The 22680-nt window shown below is 45.5% G+C and overlaps 2 protein-coding genes across 2 annotated transcripts in view; both read left to right on the top strand.

Moving 5' to 3' along the window:
- Positions 1–9854, top strand: part of LOC310770776 (uncharacterized protein) — a gene marked incomplete at both ends in the record, with an annotated part of 51478 nt that extends 41624 nt beyond the window's left edge. Inside the window, 2 exons of the mRNA XM_083663484.1 lie at positions 192–302; positions 9761–9854. Of these exons, the coding sequence (XP_083519610.1) occupies positions 192–302; positions 9761–9854 (205 nt within the window). The remainder of the gene's footprint in view (positions 1–191; positions 303–9760) is intronic.
- Positions 9855–10701: 847 nt separating this feature from the next.
- Positions 10702–22680, top strand: part of LOC310770780 (NLR family CARD domain-containing protein 3-like) — a gene marked incomplete at its 3' end in the record, with an annotated part of 51332 nt that continues 39353 nt past the window's right edge. The window contains exons 1-4 of the mRNA XM_083663486.1: positions 10702–10745; positions 14829–14899; positions 15240–17163; positions 22259–22432. Coding sequence (XP_083519612.1) covers position 14899; positions 15240–17163; positions 22259–22432 — 2099 coding nt within the window. The 5' untranslated portion in view covers positions 10702–10745; positions 14829–14898. The remainder of the gene's footprint in view (positions 10746–14828; positions 14900–15239; positions 17164–22258; positions 22433–22680) is intronic.

Below are 22680 nucleotides of genomic sequence, written 5' to 3'. Positions count from 1 at the left end.
AACATAACTGGTTACTGCTCTGCAAAACAGCTATTCAACCAGTTATTTCCGGAAGAGAAAGAGCCATATATATATACAGTATATATATACCATGCCATATATACTGTATATATATATATATATATATATATATATATACATGTGTGTGTAAAGCACTAATGATGATATGTATCAAACATTTGTGTTTCCAGAGGTCAGTACCACAGGCAGAGAGCAGAGTCTCCAGCACCCAGCTGTAAGAGTGACCGCTCTAAAGACATACCTCCAGAGTTAAGTAATGAACCTGGACCCCCAGACACAAAGTAAGAGGACTGTAACACTCAATAACACAATAATATCATGAGAATGTAGTCAAATCTGCACTTAACTTGATCGAAAATGTAATAAACCAAGTAATGTAATAACTTCACCAATAATGTAGTAAAATGTCCTGGCTGATATTGTAATAATATTTGACTGATAATGTAATACCTTTCAACATAATACCCCAATAATGTAATAAGTTGAGTCAAAAGTTGAAGTGGGATCCTTGCAGGTAAAAAAGGAGTGGAGAGCAGGAGAACTTGGAAAAAAGCCAAGGCAACAACTGTTTCAGAAGTAATCATGAAAAAGCCTTTATTGTGGCACGGCTAACAAAGTTCAAACAGGGAACCTACAGTACGTGTTTCAGCTCAGCAGAGCCTTCATCAGGGTAGAGGCCCAACACAACAATGCACACACACACACACACACATATATATATATATATATATATATATATATAGTGACATCACTCAGCCCTCCCAGACACACCTGTGTCTCACAGAGAACCTGCATCAACAATCATTGTGAACAATAAGGCATAAATGCATGATGGATGTTATACAAAGTAAAGAAGATCCATAATAAAGTTTAAAAACACAAATTGGTTACCTCAAAAAACAAGAGAGAGAAAGAGAGAGACACAGAATGCAGTAAATGCACTGCAAGTGGGACCAGTGCTGAAAACACTGCCCACAGACTAGAGGTAGTAGCAGGAATCACAATCCCAAGCTGACAGGGAGAACTACTGTATATACAATCAACAATTATACAGCCTACAAAGGTGAGGCAATAGAGGCCCTCACAAGGAGCCACACATTGAAAAGTCATCTAAACAGCCCAACAATGGAATGTAGCTGAGAAAAAAACCCCAAAAAACAAAAAACAATCTCAAGCTCACATTGAGCCACAGTAGACTAATTTAGCATTAAAACTCTTAAAACTTAAAATTGAGAGAAATTAATGTCATCATTTACACCAGGAAAAGTGGTTGGTCTTAGGGTAATGATCCAAAAAGTTTCTCTTTGGAGAAGATGTTTGAGTCGGTCCCGTCCTCTGATAGATGTGGGGATGACTTCTATTGCCATGATTCTGTCAGTTACAATGTGTGTGTCCAGCAGGTTTGTAATGATTGCATGATGAACTCCAGCCTGTGGGCAGGATAGTAAGCTTGAGCGCGACTGAGGGACTTGCTTGCAAAAGCGATTGGTCTTGCTCTCTCCTCGTCAGCAGGCACCTGAGACAGGACAGCGCCTACACCATCAAGGGAAGCATCGGCAGAGAGTACAAAAGGCCTATCAAAGTCTGGGTGTGCCAGCATCACACTGTTGAGGACTGCATTCTTGAGATTCTCAAACGCTATCTCATAAGCAGGAGTCCAATCCTCAGGAGTCAGTTCACGGAAGGTGCCAGCTCTCCGCCTACTGAAGGAGCTTTTAGCTCTCCTCTTCTGCCCTGCTGTCAAGGCGTAGAGTGGCTTTGCGATGGAAGAGCAGCCAGGAATGAAATGCTGATACATGACCATCCCAAGAAATGATTTTATTCGCCGCTGAGATGGTGTGCAGCCGTCACTGTTCATGAGATCCTCCTTCCTGAATGCCGAGATTGCCTCCACCTTCTCCTGATCGACTGAGACACCACTGCTGCTCACCACGTGGCCAAGAAACTTCACACACCTCCGCAGAAAGTGGCACTTCTTCTGCGCCAGCTTCAGGTTGTTGGCTCTGAGACGTGAGAAGACCGTCTCCAGTTGCTTCAAGGCTTCCCCTTCAGATGGAGCAAACACGAGCAGGTCATCAAGATAACAGAGGAGGCTGGAGAAATTCAAGTCACCGAAGACACTGATCATCATCCGCATAAAGGATGCGGGGCTGTTGCAAAGGCCCTGGGGAAGTCTGTTATATTCATACAGGCCTAAGGGTGTCGTGAAGGCTGTGTAGCGCCTGTCAGACTCATGGAGGGGGATGTTGTAGAACCCCGATGTGAGATCCATGGTGCTGAAAAAGGCGTTTCCACCGAGGGCAGCAAGGCAGTCGCCCTGGTGAGGCAATGGGTGAGCATCCTTTACGGTCTTGGCATTAAGCCATCGAAAGTCAGTGCAGATCCTCAAGTCTCCTGACTTCTTCCAGACCAGGACCAGCGGCGAAGCATATTCACTGATTGACTTAGTGATGATGCCTTTTAACTCCATCTCAGACAGCACCTCTCTCAGTTTATGATAGTGTGCTGGAGGGACACGGCGATAGGGCAGCCGGAAAGGGCGATCATCAGTGAGGTGAATACGGTGGACGAACCCCTTCGCTTCTCCACAGTCCAGCTTGTCCTTGGAGAAGACATCCTGATAAGTGAGCACAAGGTCAGCCAGCCGCTCTTTCCATTCATCTGACACTTCACAGCCCGACAGGTTGATGTCTGCCAGTCCACAGCCTTTAAGCTGCTCACAGGGGTCGGAGGTGGCATCCCCTCTGGAGACAGCGTCAGCTGCTTCACCAGCCTGCGGCCTATTCACACCCTGGGAGATGGGGAGGTCCTCAACAGCGACACAGGGAAAGACATCTGCCACCTTAGCATTGCGGCGCAGGGTCACAGGACTTTTTGTTGGGTTGAGGATTTTCATTGGAACCCAGCGTTCTCCCCACATGGGTGCCACCACCCGCCCGACGATGATGTCTCTAGGGGCTGAACGTGAAGATGTCGGTTCTACTATGACAGCACTCCCAGGCGACACAGGAGCACTACTGGGCAGCTTTCCCCACACCAGATACTCCTTCTGTGGTGCAAGTGTGACAGCCGTAGCCTAACGGTGCCAACCTTGTCAGGCAGTTCAGGACCAGACCAACGGGTTATGGAACTGAGCAACTGGAGAAACTGCTCACACTCCGGGTCTGAGGTGTTTGAGCAGAGGAGCTCCCAGTACTTCTCATCAGACTTCAACCTCTGTGTTATGGGCCTGATCACGTTGCTTCCAATGATGAGCTCGTCCCTCTGCCCCGGAACGAGGAATGTTGGTACAGCGAATTTGGATCCATAAATCTCAATGTCCAGGTCATAGATACATCTGGGTTGTGTCGTAAGGCCACCACAGCCAACAAGCACCACCTTCTCGGGCACAGGCTGAGGATTCGGGAGAACACCAGCGGCCCTAAGCTTGGACTCCGCCTCTTCACTGAGAGTACATGACATGCTCCCTGAATCGAGCATCCCCTTCAAAGTAAACTGTCCCCTTACAGAAACTGGAGCATAAAACAGTTCACTAGCCACCTCTACCCGATGTGACCCCACAACAATTACTGTTTTGTCATCAGGAAGAATACTACAACAGTTCACATATGTTGACTGCAAATCTTCTTCATTACAGAGGGTCTCACTTGGACTGCCCATGCTACCCCTCTCACTACATGGGCGGGCTAGTTTAAATCAGTTTGGGAGGGAGAAGGAGGTGGCATGGCTTGAGAACGGGGGGATTGTGGGCATTCATGCTTCATATGACAAGGACTGAAGCAGTTGTGGCACAGTCTATGAAACCGGCAGTGTGCGTGAGTTGAGTGGTCCCTGGAGCCACAAACCTTGCATGTATAGGGCTCAGAACCCTGCTCGTTACGGAGACGGGTTGGCTGACGGTTGAATGGCTCACGGTTGAATGGCTGGCGGTTGAATGGCTGAGGGTTGGCCTTTGACCGGCTGCAAGGGAAGCATTGCACAGAGACAGAACTTTGTCAAACATAGCCACAACCTGCTGGACTCCAGGCTCAGTAGCTGGCAAGTCTATGGCTGCAGGAGTTGGACCAGAGACAGTGGCTGGAGGCAAGGGAGCAGGCACGTATGGACTCGCCACCATGGTTTCAGGCCACGGGTGACTGCAGGCCATGGCAGGAGCAGGCAGAGGGTTCCCTGAGCCAGCATTGAGACGTTGACAGGGCTCGGTCACAGGGCTCTGACTGTAGGCTGACAAACCCACTGTGCGACGGGACTGGGCTGCTGTGCTCCTCACATTTCTCATGTGACTGTCCAGACGCTCCTGAACCTCAGCTGCACTCCAGCGCTCAGGTGCCTTCAGCAGGAATGACATGGCGAGACCGGGGTCGGGGCAGTGGTTGATGAACATCATGACCACCTCAGCACTGGGGTCCTCCACACTCCTACCCCGCCTCTGGAGACACTCGTCAGCAGCATCAATCGACTTGTTAAGGCGAATCCAGTAGTCCATAGCATTCTCATCAGCACGGGGAATGGTGCTATAGAAATCCTTCATGGGCATGTTTGAGTATGACAGTTCACTAAAGTTACATTTCAGTATGTCAAAAACATAAAGAAAAGAAGTCGCACACTCAAAATCTCCTCTGCTGTGTTTTAATGGTTACACCAACATGTTTCGGCAAAAGTGCCTTCGTCAGGGTGCAGTATGTCAAAAACATTATGTCAAAAACAGTATGTCAAAAACAGCCATGGGCAGCTCTGTCCCACCCAGTTCAGGGCGGCTGCGGAGGGACACCTTCACCACATCTCTAGCTTTGCCTGTTAGTCTTGACATTATCAGGTCAAACATTTCAACATGAGTGTCACATTTAACCCTATTCAGGTAACACCTCATCATATCCTCCCATTCATGAACAGAGAAAGCATCAGTATGGTCACCCCTGAAATAAGGTGGAGCTTTGGTGTCAGACTGTACAACTACTTTCACCCCCGGACCAGCATGACTAGGTGACAGACTTGTAGGAGACTGAAGGGGGGCAGTACTAGGCTGGTGCATCCCACTAAGGCTGGCCGATATGTTATCCCCAATCTGTTTAGCTAAATCAGTTATCATTTCACTAAAAGCTTCAACAGGGATGACTTGTGTAGGCTTAGGCTCTGATTGGGTGATCGGTGTGGAAGTAGCAGCGGGCGCTAACGGTGGGTCAACCACTGACTGGTCAACTGTGGAGTTGAGAATACTGGGGGACATAGACCTACCCCTCCCAAAACACAGTGAACCCACCAGCTGGCCCCTCCCCACCCCAAGTGTGAAATGCCCACGACCAGCCATTATCTCAAAATTAATTCCCCCTCACAGTACAGTGCAATCAAGACACAATATTGGCTCAAACAAGAAATAAATGAAAACAATTTTTTTTTTATAAATTCTGGGTATTCTGCTATGCACTGTTCAACATTTACCCATCACAATGGGGAATACACAAGGAGCATACAATCTCCACAATGCCTCTAAAATAATATGTGCATATCCATTCATATGATCACAGAACAACGTTGCCACACTCACATGAAATAAACAGGTCCCAAAAAAAACTTCAACAATATAAAGCAGAATGCCAAATCCCCCCTTATGTATATAGGCCAGGGCATACAATTGCTTATTTTCTTATTCTATTATTAATTTACTAGTATTCATTCATATTATTATCTTGATATTCCCCCTCTAAATTGCTTCTAAATGTATTTGTTTGTACCAACAATTTTACTAGCACAAATCAACATGAAATAAAACGAGAGGAAGAGAGAAAGGGAGAGAGCAAAAAAAAATATCTATGCTCCAAAACGGTAATTGAAGGCCTCCTAACTTCATTCATTGAAAACCCCGCGTCATACGAAACCAGCGTAGCTCTTTGAAGTCACGGCAGGTTGAGTGAAGGCACAAGCCGCTTCCTAGCAGCCACGGAGCTGGGAAGAGCAGGAGCGGGGAGGAGGAGGGAGAACGGTGACGGATGCAGTGGACCTCCGGGAGCAGCCAGGCAAGCTGCGGCTGGTGAACGGCCGGTATGGCTGTCCAGCCCTCCGTGGTGGGGATGGAGAGCAGCGGAGCCAAGCCGCGGACAGACAGTGGAGGAACCCCGGGGATCAGACGAGCGCTGATCAGTGATCATCCGGGTCACGGCACCAAGTGTGACCGGTGGACTTCTGCGTTGTGTTGTGTTTTAATGATCGGACCCAACAACCGGGATATCTTCAAGTCAGACAGAGGCTGTTTATTCTGACAGAAAAGAAATGAAACAATTATCCTCCACTCTGCAGTACTTTTCCCCACCACAATCCTCTTCCACCAGGAAATATAGTAAGAGCGCGGACATTGAATTCAAACAGTACGATATCAAAACAGTGGTATTGTGCAAAATACACAATCCCAAGCTGACAGGGAGAACTACTGTATATACAACAATATAATCAACAATTATACAGCCTACAAAGGTGAGGCAATAGAGGCCACACATTGAAAAGTCATCTAAACAGCCCAACAATGGAATGTAGCTGAGAAAACCCCCCCAAAAAACAAAAAACAATCTCAAGCTCACATTGAGCCACAGTAGACTAATTTAGCATTAAAACTCTTAAAACTTAAAATTGAGAGAAATCAATGTCATCATTTACACCAGGAAAAGTGGTTGGTCTTAGGGTAAGTTTCTCTTTGGAGAAGATGTTTGAGTCGGTCCCGTCCTCTGATAGATGTGGGGATGACTTATATTGCCATGATTCTGTCAGTTACAATGTGTGTGTCCAGCAGGTTTGTAATGATTGGTCATAGGGTAATGTATTTTTTATTTTTATTTAACCTTTATTTAACCAGGTAAGTCATTCAGAACAAATTCTTATTTACAATGGCGACCTGGCAGAAGGCACAGCCTTTTGAGGGATAGGAGGTAGGGGATAAAATAAATACAAAGTTACTTAGAACAAATTAAAACACAAGTTAAAACACACTTAAAAACATAGCAAGACAGACAGAGCAAAAAAAACTAAAACAGTCAGAGCAGACAGGCAGGGGATAAGTACTAGTTCAGGAAGCAGTTGCAGGTGTCAGTGAATATGTGTGACTGGTGGACTTCTGCGTTGTGTTGTGTTCTAATGATCGGACCCAACAACCGGGATATCTTCAAGTCAGACAGAGGCTGTTTATTCTGACAGAAAATAAATGAAACAATTATCCTCCACTCTGCAGTACTTTTCCCCACCACAATCCTCTTCCACCAGGAAATATAGTAAGAGCGCGGACATTGAATTCAAACAACAGTAGGCTACGATATCAAAACAGTGGTATTGTGCAAAACGTAACATGTAAAACAAAACATAGTAATCATACCTGACAGAAAAGAAATGAAACAATTATCCTCCACTCTGCAGTACTTTTCCCCACCACAATCCTGCACATGAAAACAGGGACATATCCGGACATTCAGTGAGTGCAGTGGCGGACTGCATAATCGGGCACGTCGGGCAAATGCCCGGTGGCCTGGCCTGGCCTGGCCTGGCCTGCCAATTTTCTTTTTTTTTTTTTTTTTTTTGCAGGCCAGGCCAGGCCACTCACTGAACAGCAGACCAGGCGCCGCCTACTGGTTTACTAGTGGTTTTATTACTTTATTCAGGTTTAAAGTGGGTGCATCTCATTGTAAAATTGGACTTGGCCCAAATTGGGCTTCAAACGGCCCAAATCGGGCTTCAAACAGCCCAAATCGGGCTTTAAACGACCCAAATCTGGCTTCAAACGGCCCAAATTGGGCTTCAAACGGCCCAAATTGAGCTTCAAACGCCCCAAATTTTTCGCCGCCGCCCTTCGGACGCCGGCACGCGCGTCCGCCCGTAGAGTGAGTGGATTTCACTCGTCAAACTACATTCACAGAGTGGTCAAAACATGGAAATATATGAAGTAACAGGTGCATCCATACTTTACAAAGGTAAGACTAACAAAAATATAAACAGGAATGATCAGAAATGATAGGATGGAATGTGATATATTACACAGGATAAAAACACCCACCTCTTCCACCAGGAAATAGTTCTGCTAACCTCATCCTGCTGAAAATCCCCAAAACTCACTCTGTAATCGGTCAGTCGTCATTCCATTCTGCTGTGCCCACAGACTGGAATGGCTTACAAAAAAACACTAAAACTGCACAATTTCATCTCCAAGTCAGCTTTCAAGGACTCTATCATGGACATACTGTATGTAACATATGTGATTTGCCCATTATATAATTACACTATATATGTTATTTATTCGTTGTTTCAAGTAATATACCTGTCAGTGTTCGTCTACCTCCACCTCTGTTGTCATGTAATTGTCCCACCTCGCTTCTTGTAGTGTTGCTCCTCCTTCCCAGTGCCTCTAAACTTCCTGATACCCTCACCTCTTCCTCTTACGGGTGTTGTACGTGGCAGGTGCAGTATGCAACAAGCTACACAGGTAGGGGGGTGACAGACCAAGGAGAGTTTTGTAAATTAGCATGAACCAGTGTATTTCGTGATGGGTGTGTAGGGATGGCCAGTTTACAAAGGAATATAAAGTGCAGTGGTGAGTTCTGAAGGGGGCATTTGTAGTGGATGGCAGAGTGATAGATGACATCTAGCTTTTGCAGAGTAGTTTTGCAGGTAGAGCGAAAAATGGCGTCACCATAGTCTAACATGGGAAGAACTGTCATTTTAACCAGGGTGAGTCTAGCAGAGAGAGTGAAAGAGGAGCGCATTCTATAGAGAAAGCCCATTTTTGATTTGACCTTGGCTTGCAACTTGTTAATATGTTGAGAAAATGACAGAGTGTTGTCCAGCCATATGCCCAGATATTTATATTCAGAGACCTGCTCTAGGGTCGCTCCATTGAGGGTACTGATCTGAGGAGGTGACGTGAGCACAGAGCCCTTTTTACTGAACCACATGACCTTGGTCTTAGAGGTGTTTAACAGGGAGGAGAAAACCTGTTGTTAAGCTGTTGAAACTAGACTGGAGAATTGTGACTACAGCATCTGGGGTAGGGCCAGAGGCGTACAGAATAGGATTGTTAGAACGTATAGCATATTTATGTTCAGCAAATCTATCCTTGAGTCTACGTTTGGTGCCTGCCGACCCGACAGCAGCCGACCGATACCCCCCCCACACACACAGACACCCGCCACACAAACACACACAAACTCGGCATAGCGCCACCTACTGGCAAACACAAAAAGTTCTTTATCTTGAGAACCGGTTGTCCGATCAACTTCAATCTTGGGGAGTGCGCTTAGGGGGGACCTGACGGAGTTCACTCCCGGATTTGGTGCAATTCAGCATAGTGCCAAATACTGGCAACACAAAAAGTGGTTTACCTCATGGACCATTCATCCCATTGACTTCAAACTTGAGGAGTGTGCTTCTGGGAACCGCCCAGAACACACACAGGCCTTACACACACAACACAACACAACACAACACAACACAACACAACACAACACAACACAACACAACACAACACAACACAACACAACACAACACAACACAACACAACACCAGGCTGGAGTCCCAGCAAACTGACTTTATAATCTAGTACTGTAATAAATTGACTTGATTGTTAAAGTGCAGATTAGGATCAGAACAGAAGCAGCTGTTCTCCTTATGAAAAACTCCAGATGGACAGAAACAGTAATAGTGTGACAACGCATTGTTGTCTGTCTTTACTAGAACTAATGATGATATTAAACATTTGTGTTTGCAGAGGTCAGTACCACAGGCAGAGAGCAGAGTCTCCAGCACCCAGCTGTAAGAGTGACCACTCTTATGGCCCATTTCCATCGCAGGTAGTAGCGTGATCCCGCTCCGCTCGACTCGATAAATGGTCTCATTCTACCACTAAAAACTATCCCAGCCCGGTTTGTATTGGGGTCGAGTCGTGCTACTTTTAGTACCTGCCTCGTCGTGGTTCTATTCTGTGAACCCGGGTTCATACGGTGACGTGAAAACATTGTTGACGACTGATTGGTCAGGCAGAATCGTGTTTACTCTGTCTACTGACTGTCATATGCAATGCTGGTGGCTGCATACCAGTTTAGTGGGCTTACCTTCTCTTCTGTTATGTATATTTCCATCAGTCTTTTGTGTTGCTGCCTTCGCCTCCGGTGAAATAAAATCGTGGCGGGTGTTCAATTGTCTGAGAAAAAAGTCTGTTGCTCGCTCAGGGAGCTCTGTAGCTGAGTGGAGGCTGCAGCGCTCCGCTAGGCCGCAGCGGGTGTTTGGTGAAGCCGCGGTCTTGCCTGGTGAGAGGCCGCGTGGTAGAGGCTTCACTCTGTTGCGCCTCTCCCGTCCCCGCACAGCGCAGCGCATGCCTGTGAGTTTGACTAACTACAAAGTGATATCCATTCTCCTGGTCGATTGTCACATTCGCCCATGTACACTGTAGGTCATTTAGAGGCACCAGTATTTCATAAACAGTTTAAAAGTTCTGTGGATGGATTTAATTGTAATGTTATGTTATAGCCTACTTCAGCTATAAGCGAAGGACAGATATGCGGTCGCTATGACGACCAGGTGTGGGTGGGGGTGGGTGGAGGCAGATGATCCGCGGTGGAAACAAAACGTCCATCGAGCCGAAACGATTAGAGCCGAGTGGTGACGAGCTGTGCAGTGCAGTAAAATGTGGTGGAAATGAGCCATAAAGGCAACCCTCCAGATTTCAGTAATGAACCTGGACACCCAGACACAAAGTAAGAGGACTGTAGCACTCAATAACATCATAATATCTTGAAAATGTAGTAAAATCTGCACTTTAACTTAATCAAAAATGTAATAAACCTAATAATGTAATACATTCAACAATAATATAATCAAATGTCCTGCCTGATATTGTCATAATATTTGACTGATTAATACATTCCAACATAGAACCCAATCCTCCTATAATAAAATTGCCAAGGTGGACGGGCAGGTGGAGGCCTCTGTCAGTCACGATTTGCATCACGTTCTGTCACGAAAGTGACCGCCTTCATTCAGGGGAAAGTGCAAGGAATGTCAGCGTTGGTTTTGTATACAATTGTCCATCAGTCAGACAGCTGCCTTCTAGAAACTAGAGTCCAGGTGGAGGTATTGCAGCAAGCAGTTAGACAACTAAGTTCTAAAATAGCAACAACTTCTCTGAACATTTGTTAATAAATGGCAATAGTAATTTATTGTCATGTGTAACAAGTACTGTACAATGGAATGATTTCTCCCTATTCGCTCCCACAGTCTAAATTTTAAACAGATTCATGAACACAATAATTACAGTAGAAAGTAATGAAGTAAGAAAGATCAATACTATGGTAAAACAAATTCACCACCCTCATAATGTGCTGTAGTATTAATCATTCTTGCTCAGTTACTAAATGTTAATTGTTTAATGTTAATGTTTGTCATTTGTAGTTTCAGTAAACTACACAAAAATGTCAAAAAAGTACATTAACTACTTGAATCATGATGCAAATATGAATGTAGTTGAACTACCAGCAGGTTGCTGCAAAATGTAGTTAAACTAGTAGTTGAATTACATGTAGTTCACTAGTCTCCATCACTGAAAATAGAAGAAAAAACAGTTTAAAACAAAACAATTTGCATGACTCTATGTCCCCATTTCGAAATGGAAGGATAAAATAGTAGAATTAATTCACCTGACCATGCACGTATTACACTGACTCCCTCACATAACAAATTATGCCCTGCCCTCTACTGGCTTAAAGGGTGTATTGCACTTAATGACAGTTAATGTGTAAAGCACACAGGATGTTGCACAGAAGTTATGAAGACAGCTAAATCTAAGGCAAAAAACTTGAAAAGTTAAATTAATTTTGAGGTACTGGTCTAAATGAATAAATAATGGAAAAGACTTGAACTGCCCGACCCTAAGGCCATGTTCACATTACAAGCAAATCCAATTTGCTGATAAAGTCATTAATCATCATTATCTTGATTGGTTTCCCAAATCTGATTTGGGAGTGTGTCCACACTGCCACAAATCTGATTTTCAAGTCGGATCTGTGTGTCCAGACCTAAACAGCCTATCTGCATGGGTTGCTATGGTAACGACATGAGCGTCAGTAAATATGTACGTTGGTGACGTGGTTTTCCTGCGCAGAAGCATTTGATGACGAGTTACGAGTGACATTCAAATCAGATTTGGTGGATCTGCGCGTCCACACTGAAGTCACATCAGTCGAAAGCAGATTGGAAACTACCTCCATATGTGGTTCGGGACAAGTGACACAAATCAGACTTGGAGCGTCCAGACTCATAAAATCAATCTGGATAAAGTCATTAATAGGTTACTAAAGTTCACAAATCAGATTTGGCCTCCTAGTCTGAACATGGCCTAACAGCCCTGAGCAGACACCAGTTTGCTGCAGTGAAAGAAAGGTACAGATTCAATAGAGCCAAAGTCATGCCCACTTTAGGTATATGAACCAAGGGTTTTCATCCTCCATTCTTTTATCCATAGACATTTCATCAAATGCTGATAAAAATAGTTTTACTTGGTCAAACCAAGTGATTCAGCTGCAGGTGTTACTCTAATAGTTTGCTTGGTTAGTTTGTAGTTAGTTAATAGTTAGTTTGGCCACTTTGCTACTGTATTGCCATAGGGCTGGGCAATATGGCCTCTAAAGAATATTGCGATGTTTTTCGGCTATATCACGATACACAATATATTTGAGGGTTCATACACATTTTGACCAATGGATTTCCATGACTTTTCCATAACCTGTATTTTATGCACACCTGGGGTAAAAAAGAAGAAAGAAAGGGCAGATGTAGTGAGCAAAGATGGATGATTTAATATTCCATAGCTCTGACCTAAGCAAATCTGACATCACTATTGTGAACACAACACTTCTGATATAATATGATTGTTTTAGTAAAGTGTATCACTCAATAGTCAATACAAAAAATAAAGGCTTTTATAGAACCGAAAGCCTAGCTGCTTAGTCTGCAGATAAAACATAAAAAAATAAATTTAGACTCTTATTGGCATTACGGCAACATATAAGCTGTCTGAATTTTGCATTGGGGCCAGTTCTATAGTGAGGCATGGAAAGCCTCACTATAGCCTCACATATCTGTCTCGTTTCACTTTTGACTGAAAAATGATGCCTAGATTAAAGAAAAGACACTATGTGATGTTGACTTTTATGTAGGCGAAATGTGCGCATTCGTTTTCCTATATAGATATAGATATATAGATCATGACTGCCCCGCAGCTAGCTACATTAGCTTCACATTACCTTGCATGTAATGTTAGCGTTAGTTGCTTTTGGAGACACAAACCCTGGACGTTTCATTTTGAGTAATGCATGAGGTTCTCTATGGTTTACGCCAGCTCTGGGAGTATGAAGTGCTTCAAATGCGGGGATTTTGGTCACAACAAGCTTGTGGAGCGCTGCCTGCAACTAGGTAGCCACAACCAGCTAGCTAACGTTAGCCCCCACCTAGACTAGCCCCCACCACAACAGCTAACGTTAACGCCAAACAAATCCGCTGCCTCCTCCCCACATTTGGTTTAGCGTAACGCCAGCTCAGACTTTCCCCTAATCTCAGAAACCTTGCGGGACATGTATTGCAAATTGCAATAGTGGTTGTTTTGTTATAATTTGAAACTGTCAACAGCCACACTGGAGGCGGCCATGTTTCGCCAGCTGCTTGGGTTGGTTGGTGAGGACAGGTTTGTCACGCGGTTTGACGCGTTTGATGTATCCATTTTCCCCCCTCCCTTCCTGAGTGTGACAGAGCTCTCCCTTGAGAGGGAGAGCTGGCAAGAGGAAATGCCGGCGGCTTAAATTATAAACAATGCGTGACATTATACTCGAATGTTCGCGATATAGTCATTTCTACATCTCACGTGGCACAAGCCGGGATACATCGAGTATAGTCGATATATCGCCCAGCCCTATATTGCCGGCACACAGCGGTAAAAGTGGGGCTTTTGTTCTTTAAATGTTTTCTTTCTTCTTTACAAAAAAAACCCTCACTGCTGCACCCCCTCACTGCTGCCACAGCAGCTCAGCAGCACCCCCTCACTGCTGCCACAGCAGCACAGCAGTGCCCCCTAACCGATATTAACTTTGCTGTTATGGCCGATAACCGATATTTACCAACATTTATTTATTCAAAAGGAATTTCAGCATTTCAGTTTAATGTGTTTCCAAACATCGCTGCTTCTTTTCATTAAATACTGCTTCACTACCCTGTTTAATTTGATGCTGCTTTTAACACTACTGTTAATCAATAGCACGTCCATCATGTGTCAATCAAATTGTCTCATCCCGCCCACCAGTAATGTAGTGTTCACACTATGATCTGTGTACTCAGTGATCGACTGCACTTGACAGGTTTATGTTTGTGTCATCAAGTTAGCAACAAAGATGCTACATGTCTTTCTGTGAAGAGACGCAGGAACAGAGAGACAAGACGCTTCTCTTTTGGCCCAGGAAGTAGCTGGAGCCGCTTATTTCCTGGTACTCTACATATTCCATCACTGCTCACAGTCACTCTCAGGTCACGAGATAGACTGAATCACTAAGTCAGAACGTGGCAATACCTCAGCCCATATCCCATAGTCCTTTGCTGGCCATGTGACTGTGGCCCTCCTTGCCCAAACCTGTACTTGTGATTTATGTCCACTAGATGTCACCACAACTGATACTTTCCATTAATTCTATACTCTGCTTGCTAGCAACAAAAGATAGTTAAAACCTTTTTTAGTTGTTTTACTACCTTTATAAACCTTTCTAATCTGTCATAATGAATTGCCTTCATCTCCACAGAGAGAGGAAGACGAGTGATGACAGATGGAGACCTGGACTGCAGACATCCAGTCAAACCAGCATCGTACAAAGTAAGACTTGGAGTGTATCTACTGTTGTCACCATTTCTACAACCAGGACTTCTTGTGTTGCTACAGAGTACAGACACATGTTTCTTTCTCATGCAACATATATACATACAGTGTGTGTATGTATATATATATATATATATATATATACATATATGTGTGTTTATACACACGCACGCACAAGCCCACACACACACACACACACACACACACACACACACACACACACACACACACACACACACACACACACACACACACACACACACACACACACACATAAAATTCATGCCAGATACTACAGTATTTGAGTAACCCTTGTTTACTCCTTCATGTCTTCCAGTGGACGGTGCTCTGCAGGTGGTTTTAGATGAGCATAAGATCATTCTGATAAAGAGATGTGGATTTGTGACAGAAGGAACTGAAGCAGGAACCGCTGAAGCAGGAACTGGAACCTCCTTCAACAGGATCTACACTCTGCTCTACATCACAGTGGGACGAAGTGAAGACGTTAATACCCAACATGAGGTGTGGCAGCTGGAGACAGTGTCCAAGATGAAGACCCTCCATGATGCTCCACTCAAACAGGAGACAGCATCCAAGATGAAGACCCTCCATGAAGCTCCGATCAAGGTCCACGACATCTTTAAACCCTTAAAGATACCTGACAAAGAGAAGAAAGGGAAAGACAATGAAGAAAGGTTACCTGACCAAGAGAATAAAAAGAAAGAAAAAGAGAGAAAAATCAGAGTTGTCCTGACGCAGGGCATTGCTGGCATTGGAAAAACCTTCTCAGTGCAGAAGTTCACTCTGGACTGGGCAGAGGGTTTGGAAAATCAAGATGTCAGTCTTGTGATTCCGCTTTCGTTCAGGGAGCTGAACTTGATCAAAGATGAGCGGTACAGTCTTCTCACGCTGCTCCATGTTTTCCATCCAACATTACAGATGGTCACAGCAGAGCAGCTCTCTCTCTGTAAAGTTGTGTTCATCTTTGACGGCCTGGATGAAAGCAGACTTTCAATGGATTTCCAGAACACAGAGGTTGTGTCTGTCGTCACACAGACATCATCAGTAAATGTGCTGTTGACAAACCTCATCAAGGGGAAGCTGCTTCCCTTAGCTCTCCTCTGGATAACTTCCAGACCTGCAGCAGCCAATCAGATCCCTCCTACATGTGTCCACAGGGTGACAGAGGCACAAGGGTTCACTGAAGACCAGAAGGAGGAGTACTTCAAGAGGAGATGCAGTGATAAGGAGCAGGCCAGCAGAATCATTTCCCACATCAAGGCATCCAGGACCCTCCACATCATGTGCCACATCCCAGTCTTCTGCTTCATCACTGCTACAGTTCTGGAGCACATGTTGATTTCAGACCAGAGAGGAGAGCTGCCCAAGACCCTGACTGAGATGTACTCACACTTCCTGCTGGTTCAGACAGAGAGGAAGAAGCAGAAGTATAATGAGAGACGTGAGAGGAGTCAACAGGAGCTGACGAAGACTGACAGGGAAGCTCTTCTGAAGCTGGGGAGACTGGCGTTTGAACATCTGGAGACAGGCAACCTCATGTTCTACCAAGAAGACCTGGAGAAGTGTGGTCTTGATGTCAGAGAGGCATCAGTGTTCTCAGGAGTGTGCACAGAGATCTTCAAAAGAGAGTGTGTGCACTTAAAGAAGATGGTCTACTGCTTTGTTCATCTGAGCATTCAGGAGTTTCTCGCTGCAGTCTACATGTTCCACTGCTACACAAACAGGGCTAAGAAAGTACTGCAGACATTCCTGGGAAAAGGCTGGGGTAAACGTCATCAATCCCTGCATGTCTTCCTGCAGAAAGCCATGGCCAAAGCCCTGCACAGTAAAAATGGCTACTTTGACCTCTTTGTCCGCTTCCTTCATGGCCTCTCACTGGAGTCCAGCCAGCGTCTCTTAGGAGGCCTGCTGGGTCAGACCGACAGCAGACCAGAAAGCATCCAGAGAGCCATCAGCAACCTGAAGAAGATGACCTCCAATTCCTCGCCTGACAAAAGCATCAACATATTCCACTGTTTGATGGAGATGAATGACCAGTCAGTACATCAGGAGATCCAACAGTTCATGAAGTCAGAGAACAGATCAGATAAGGAACTCTCTGAGATCCACTGCTCAGCTCTGGCCTACATGCTGCAGATGTCAGAGGAGGTTCTAGATGAGTTGGACCTGAAGTCCTACAAAACATCAGATAAGGGACGGCAGAGACTGATCCCAGCTGTGAGGAACTGCAGGAAGGCTCGGTTAGTCCTGGTGTTATATTTATTTTTTTGTTTATTTATTTATTTATTTATTTATTTATTTATTTATTTATTTATTTATTTATTTATTTACAAGGTTCCACATTAACTCATTTCTATGGCACCAGCTAGTCTTCCTGGCGTCTGAATCCAGTACATCATATTCATTTCTCCTATTGTAAGTCAAGTCAATTTATTTATTTTACCTTTGTATGCCATGATGCCATGATGTATGTTTGGTTTTCCACCTCTGAAATAGAGCTTTGAGCGATAGCAGATGTGTTTGTGACCACATCAGCAAATCCCTTGCTATTTCCAGGAGTGTGGCGGAGTGTGTCTCCCCCTGGCGGTTGATGTAAGCCGCTGCAGTTGTGCTGTCTGTTCTGACCAGCATGTGATAACCTGACAGCTGGGTGGAAAAGTGCTTCCAGGGCATTTATGTGCAGGGAGAGGGGGTGTCCCCCCCCCCCCTTCCCCCCATCTGGAGAGGGAAGCATGTGTGAACACTGTCACGTGTGACATCACTCTCCCCAGAGGGACTCCCTCTGAGAGTCTGTTGGGGGTCCCCCAAAACTTCAGACCTGTGAGAAGTGTGTGACTGGGGAGGGGAGAGCTCTTTGTCCAATGTATGGCACAACCCAGTGATTGGAGGTGCTCTACTGTCTCCATCGTATGCAACAAGGCAGTCTGTTCTCTTGACTCGTCCAGCAGAATCAGGTCATCCAGATAGTGGAGGACCCTGATACCTCTCCTTCATAGAGGGGCTAAGGCTAGCTCCATGCACTTGGTAAAGGTTTGAGGGGCTAGCGCGTAACCGAAGGAGAGAGGTTTGTATTGATAGGCTACCCCCTGAAAGTAGAAGCGCAGGTATTTGCAGTGTGCCTGGCAAACTGGAATATGGAAATATGCATCCACCAGGTCTATTGTCACAAACCAATCATGTTGTTTTCTGCATGACATCAGATGCCATTCTGTCCCTGGGAGATGTCTCTTCACAGCAGGCTGTGTTCTGAGAGGGGCTGTACTCTGTATGAGTCTCTATGTTTCATTTGTTTCAACAGCAGCTTTCAGCCCACCGTGCTGCTGCTGTGTGCGCGGGGGCCACTATGAAAGAGAGTGAGAGTGTTATCTCTTGTAGGATTGCTCTGTCTCTCCTCTGGTATTGTTGTAAAGCGGGTGAGAGATGAAAAGTAATCTCTTTTTTGAATGAAGCCGCCTAGGCAAACACCGCTTCCCCTCCTGTGATAGGACAGAGAGCGAGGCTTCCCCTCCTGTGATAGGACAGAGAGCGAGGCTTCCCCTCCTGTGATAGGACAGAGAGCGAGGCTTCCCCTCCTGTGATAGGACAGAGAGCGAGGAGGGGGTGTGGTTACTGACGTCCGAGAGAGGAGGGGGGAGAGTGCGAGCGGGAATCTCACTTCTTTCAGAGCGAGCCCACGTGGGGAGAAATGTGACTTCTGGTGCATTTATTCCTCTCCTGCGATTGGACGGAAAGGTTGAGTCTTTTGTGTCCTCACAAGTTATAGGCCAATCAGGAGGCTTGCTTTTGTCTGAGGTTTTCTGCTGTAAAACCTCTGAGGCCCTCTGGGAGCACCACAGAGGCAGCAGGCCTCCCGTCCAGAGTGAAACTGAGCGTGGAGCACTCTCTCTCTCTCTCTCTCTCTCTCTCTCTCACACACACACACACACACTCACACTCTCTCTCTCACACACACACACACAAACACACACACAGCTTTGTGATAGGGATGCACGATAATTATCGGACCGATAAATTATCGGCCAATTTGGCCATTTGCGTTATTATTTATTATTCCGATAATGGCCTTTTTCCGATAAATTATCCGATAATAATCCTGCTTTATTTTTTGCCTCGGAAGCGGAGCTTTTGTTGTCGCACATTCGTGACATCACAGCTGCGACGCAAACATGGCTGCTGCCAGTGTGTTGCTGTTTTTCAGTTCCAGATGATCAGAAAGCTATTGTAATTTGCAATCCATGTCCCACACTGGTTCCGAGAGGAGGGGAAACCTCTAAGCTGGCATTACGTTAAGCCAAAGCTGGCGATGATGCAGCGGATATGTTTGTTGTTTTTGTTAGCGAGTTTTGTTAGCATTAGCTCGTCGTGCGGCCTACCCTGCAGGCTCGTCCGCTTGGCAGACAAAATGCTTGTGACATTTACAGTCTGTGGCTTGTGATCAAACAGCCCCGCAAAAGCACTTAATACACAGAGCTGGTGTAAACTTATAGAAACTAATGGAAACCCCTTTACCCGAAATGAAACATCCAGGGATTGTGTATTTAACTCCAAAAAAACACTCGCTAACGTTAAGCTAACCGCGCTAGTTAGCGTTAGCTGCTGGACCATAGTGCTGGACAGGGGAGCGTACCTATGTTCCCCGGGTCCTATATTCCCCGGGCCATATGTTCCCCGTTTTTGTGGGACCGGGGAACATAGAACCCTTCCTCCCCCAGACCCTAACCCAAAACCTAACCTCTCCCACCCCTCACGCCTAAACCTAAGGTCGGCATTGCGGGTGGTCAGCATAGCGGATAGACACCCCAAATGTTACGGAGAGTGTTAAAAACGGGGAACATAGGACCCGCGGAACATAGGGATGACCCCCTGGACAGAGCCATCTAACAGCCAGTAATGAAAACAAAGGCGCAGTCGCGCACATTAGGCTACATAAAAAACATCAGTCAGTCAACATCACATAGTGTCTTTTCTTTAATCTGGTGGCAGCATTTTTCAGTAAAAAGTGAAACAAGACAGATGGTTTATAGTGCCTGCCCATGGACTGTATATATGCCTGCCCCATTCATTGGGCCCAAGCTACAACTCACTGAGAACTGGAACCCATGCAAAATTTGAACAGATCAGTATGACAATAAGAGTCTAAATTACTATGCCTTTTGTCATTGTGTTTTATCTGCAGACTAAGCAGCTTGGCTTTCCGTTCTATAAAAGCCTTTATTTTTGTATTGACTATAATTGAGTGATACACTTAAAACAATCATATTATATCAGAAGTTTTCTTTGTTTTGCGTTCACAGTGATGTCAGTTAGATTTGGTTAGGTCAGAGCTATGCTCACTACATACATACATCTACCCTAACCCTTTCTTACCCCCAGGTGTGCATAAAATACAGGTTAAAAAAAATATATATATATATTTTTATTATAATAATTATCGGTTATATCGTATCGGTTATCAGCCAAGAAGAATATATTTATCGGTTATCGTATCGGCTCTAAAAATCCATATTGTGCATCCCTACTTTGTGATGTTGTATTAAAAGCATGACAGCTTTATTATTATTAGAAAGCTGTGGTTCAGCAGGAAACGTTTTATCTCATCGTTTTCCTGCTTTAGACTCAAATAGTGTTTTAGACAAACTAGCTTTCTGAACGGCACCAGCCCCATCTGGAGAATTGGGCTTTGGAGCCGAAGCCGTTAATGTTTGTACACTATTAAAAACACATGACACTTTATCTCTGGTATCTTAGTTTTAAGAGGGAGGAGGGGGTGAAGCCCTTTATAGTGTTTTTATTACCAGGCGGGTGATATTAGGCTTTATATCAAACTCCACTGCTATCTGATATTTGAGCTGCTTGGCCGGTGGTGAGGACCGGGGAGAAGGAGATGGGATATGGGGACACTGATCTGCTCCATCCTCTTCATCTGAGCAGAGGACAGTAGCACGGGGTCACTTTAGATAATAAACCTGTACTTTGTGAACCTTTCCTACACAAAAGCAGCACTCTGAGAGTCTGGACATTTGCTATAGGACACTTTTCATATTGTGTTGAATAGTGACTTTAGGCTGCTTTATGTGAGCGGCAGACAACAGCAGGAAGTTATGCTTCCATTGTAGAAGGAGGCACCAGGCAGGAGCACGAGGACCAGGCTGTCTTCAAGTGGAGGAGCAGAGGGGAAGCCTCAGTCTGTCTCCCCCTCCACCCGCGTCATGTCCTCCCACCGCATAGCAGGACCTCTCGTGGTGCACGGCCGCAGTGTTTCAGCTCGTGCAGGCTGGGCAGGGCGGGTCAGAGAGGAGGAGAGCCGCCCTCGGAGCACGTCGCTCCCGGGGCAGGAAGCTCCAGGCCCAAGCTGTGAGCTGCGGTGGAAACCAGGAAGGTGGAGCCGCTGCCCCGATGCTGGACGAGGGGTGGCAGGCGGAGGAGGCGGTGCAGCCCGGGCTAGGGAAGGCTGGTGAGGAGGAGAGTCTGGGAGAGGGAGAGCTGGAGGAAGGCTCCCTCATCGTTCGTGTCTTCACACGAGCCCGTGGTGTTTGGCAGGGAGAAGGGAGAGGAGCGGCCGGCTGCCTCTTCCTCGTTCTCAGCTTCTTCAGAGGAGGCAGAGGGCGACTGGGCAGCATTCCCAATTTCCCCCCGGGGATCATTAAAGTCTTTCTGATTCTGATTCTGATTCTGATCGAAGTGTGGGGCAGCCACATCAGTGACGGCCGCCCAGTGGAGAGTGGTTCCCATCCCGGAAAAGATCTCCACTCTGCTCACAAGCTCAGCGTGTGGAAGCTCTCTGCAATGCAGGCAGGTGAAGTCACAGGAGCCGAGTGGCAGCCCAGCATGATGAGGCACCAGGCACGCTGCACACTTGACATACCCATCCTCCAGGTTCATGTAGGTGGCTTGGCACTCTGGGCAAACACAGATGCTAGGCCTGAAGCCAGAGTTAGGGAGCTTCGGCCTGACACCCGCGCCGCCCGGAGCTTCTACTTCAGGCTACTACTCTCCTACTACTCATACTTTCACTACTCACACTGCACACTGTATTCCTACTACTCTGCTACACTCTATCAGATTGTAATTTCTTTTCAGAGTTTTATTTCTAAATATCTTCCAGTTAAGGTGTGAAGGAGATTAAGCTCAGGAGCTTAAAGCTGTGGTTAAAATGTTTAAATCTGATCAAAACAACTGTTATTATGAATATTACAATTATTATGACTAGGATGATTATCATTGTGATTATTATTATCACCGTCATGTATATTCATTCAGCATAAAGTTATTGGTATGCTTATTCTCAGCTCTGTTTTGATAATAACTGATTTTACATTAAATCTGTCATCACAGACTTCGTAACTGTGGACTCTCAGAGACTCACTGGGAAGTCGTGGCCTCAGCTCTGAAGTCCAACCCCTCCCATCTGACAGAGCTGGACCTGAGTTACAACGAGCTGGAAGATTCAGCAGTGAAGCTGCTGTGTGCTGGACTGAAGAGTCCACACTGTCGACTGGAGACTCTGAGGTCAGACATGCTGTCAGTTCTTTGTTCATTATAGATGTGATATGAATATCATGCTGACATTTAATGTAAAGAACACAGGAGCTGGAGATGAGCACCCAGAGACTTCAGGTGAGGTGCAGACTGTCTGAAGAAGGTGTCATGTGAAAAGATGGAGAACTGCACACTCTGTTATGCTTCTATATTTAAATCAAGTTGTGACCTGATGTTTCAACACACTGTGCCTTCATCAAGGTCACACAAATTGTAGA

Source organism: Poromitra crassiceps, assembly GCF_964638095.1.
Source record: "Poromitra crassiceps genome assembly, contig: HAP1_SCAFFOLD_225, whole genome shotgun sequence".
NCBI lineage: Eukaryota > Metazoa > Chordata > Actinopteri > Beryciformes > Melamphaidae > Poromitra > Poromitra crassiceps.
The sequence above is the reverse complement of the archived record's forward strand: the minus strand, read 5'-3'. Positions and strand labels throughout refer to the sequence as shown.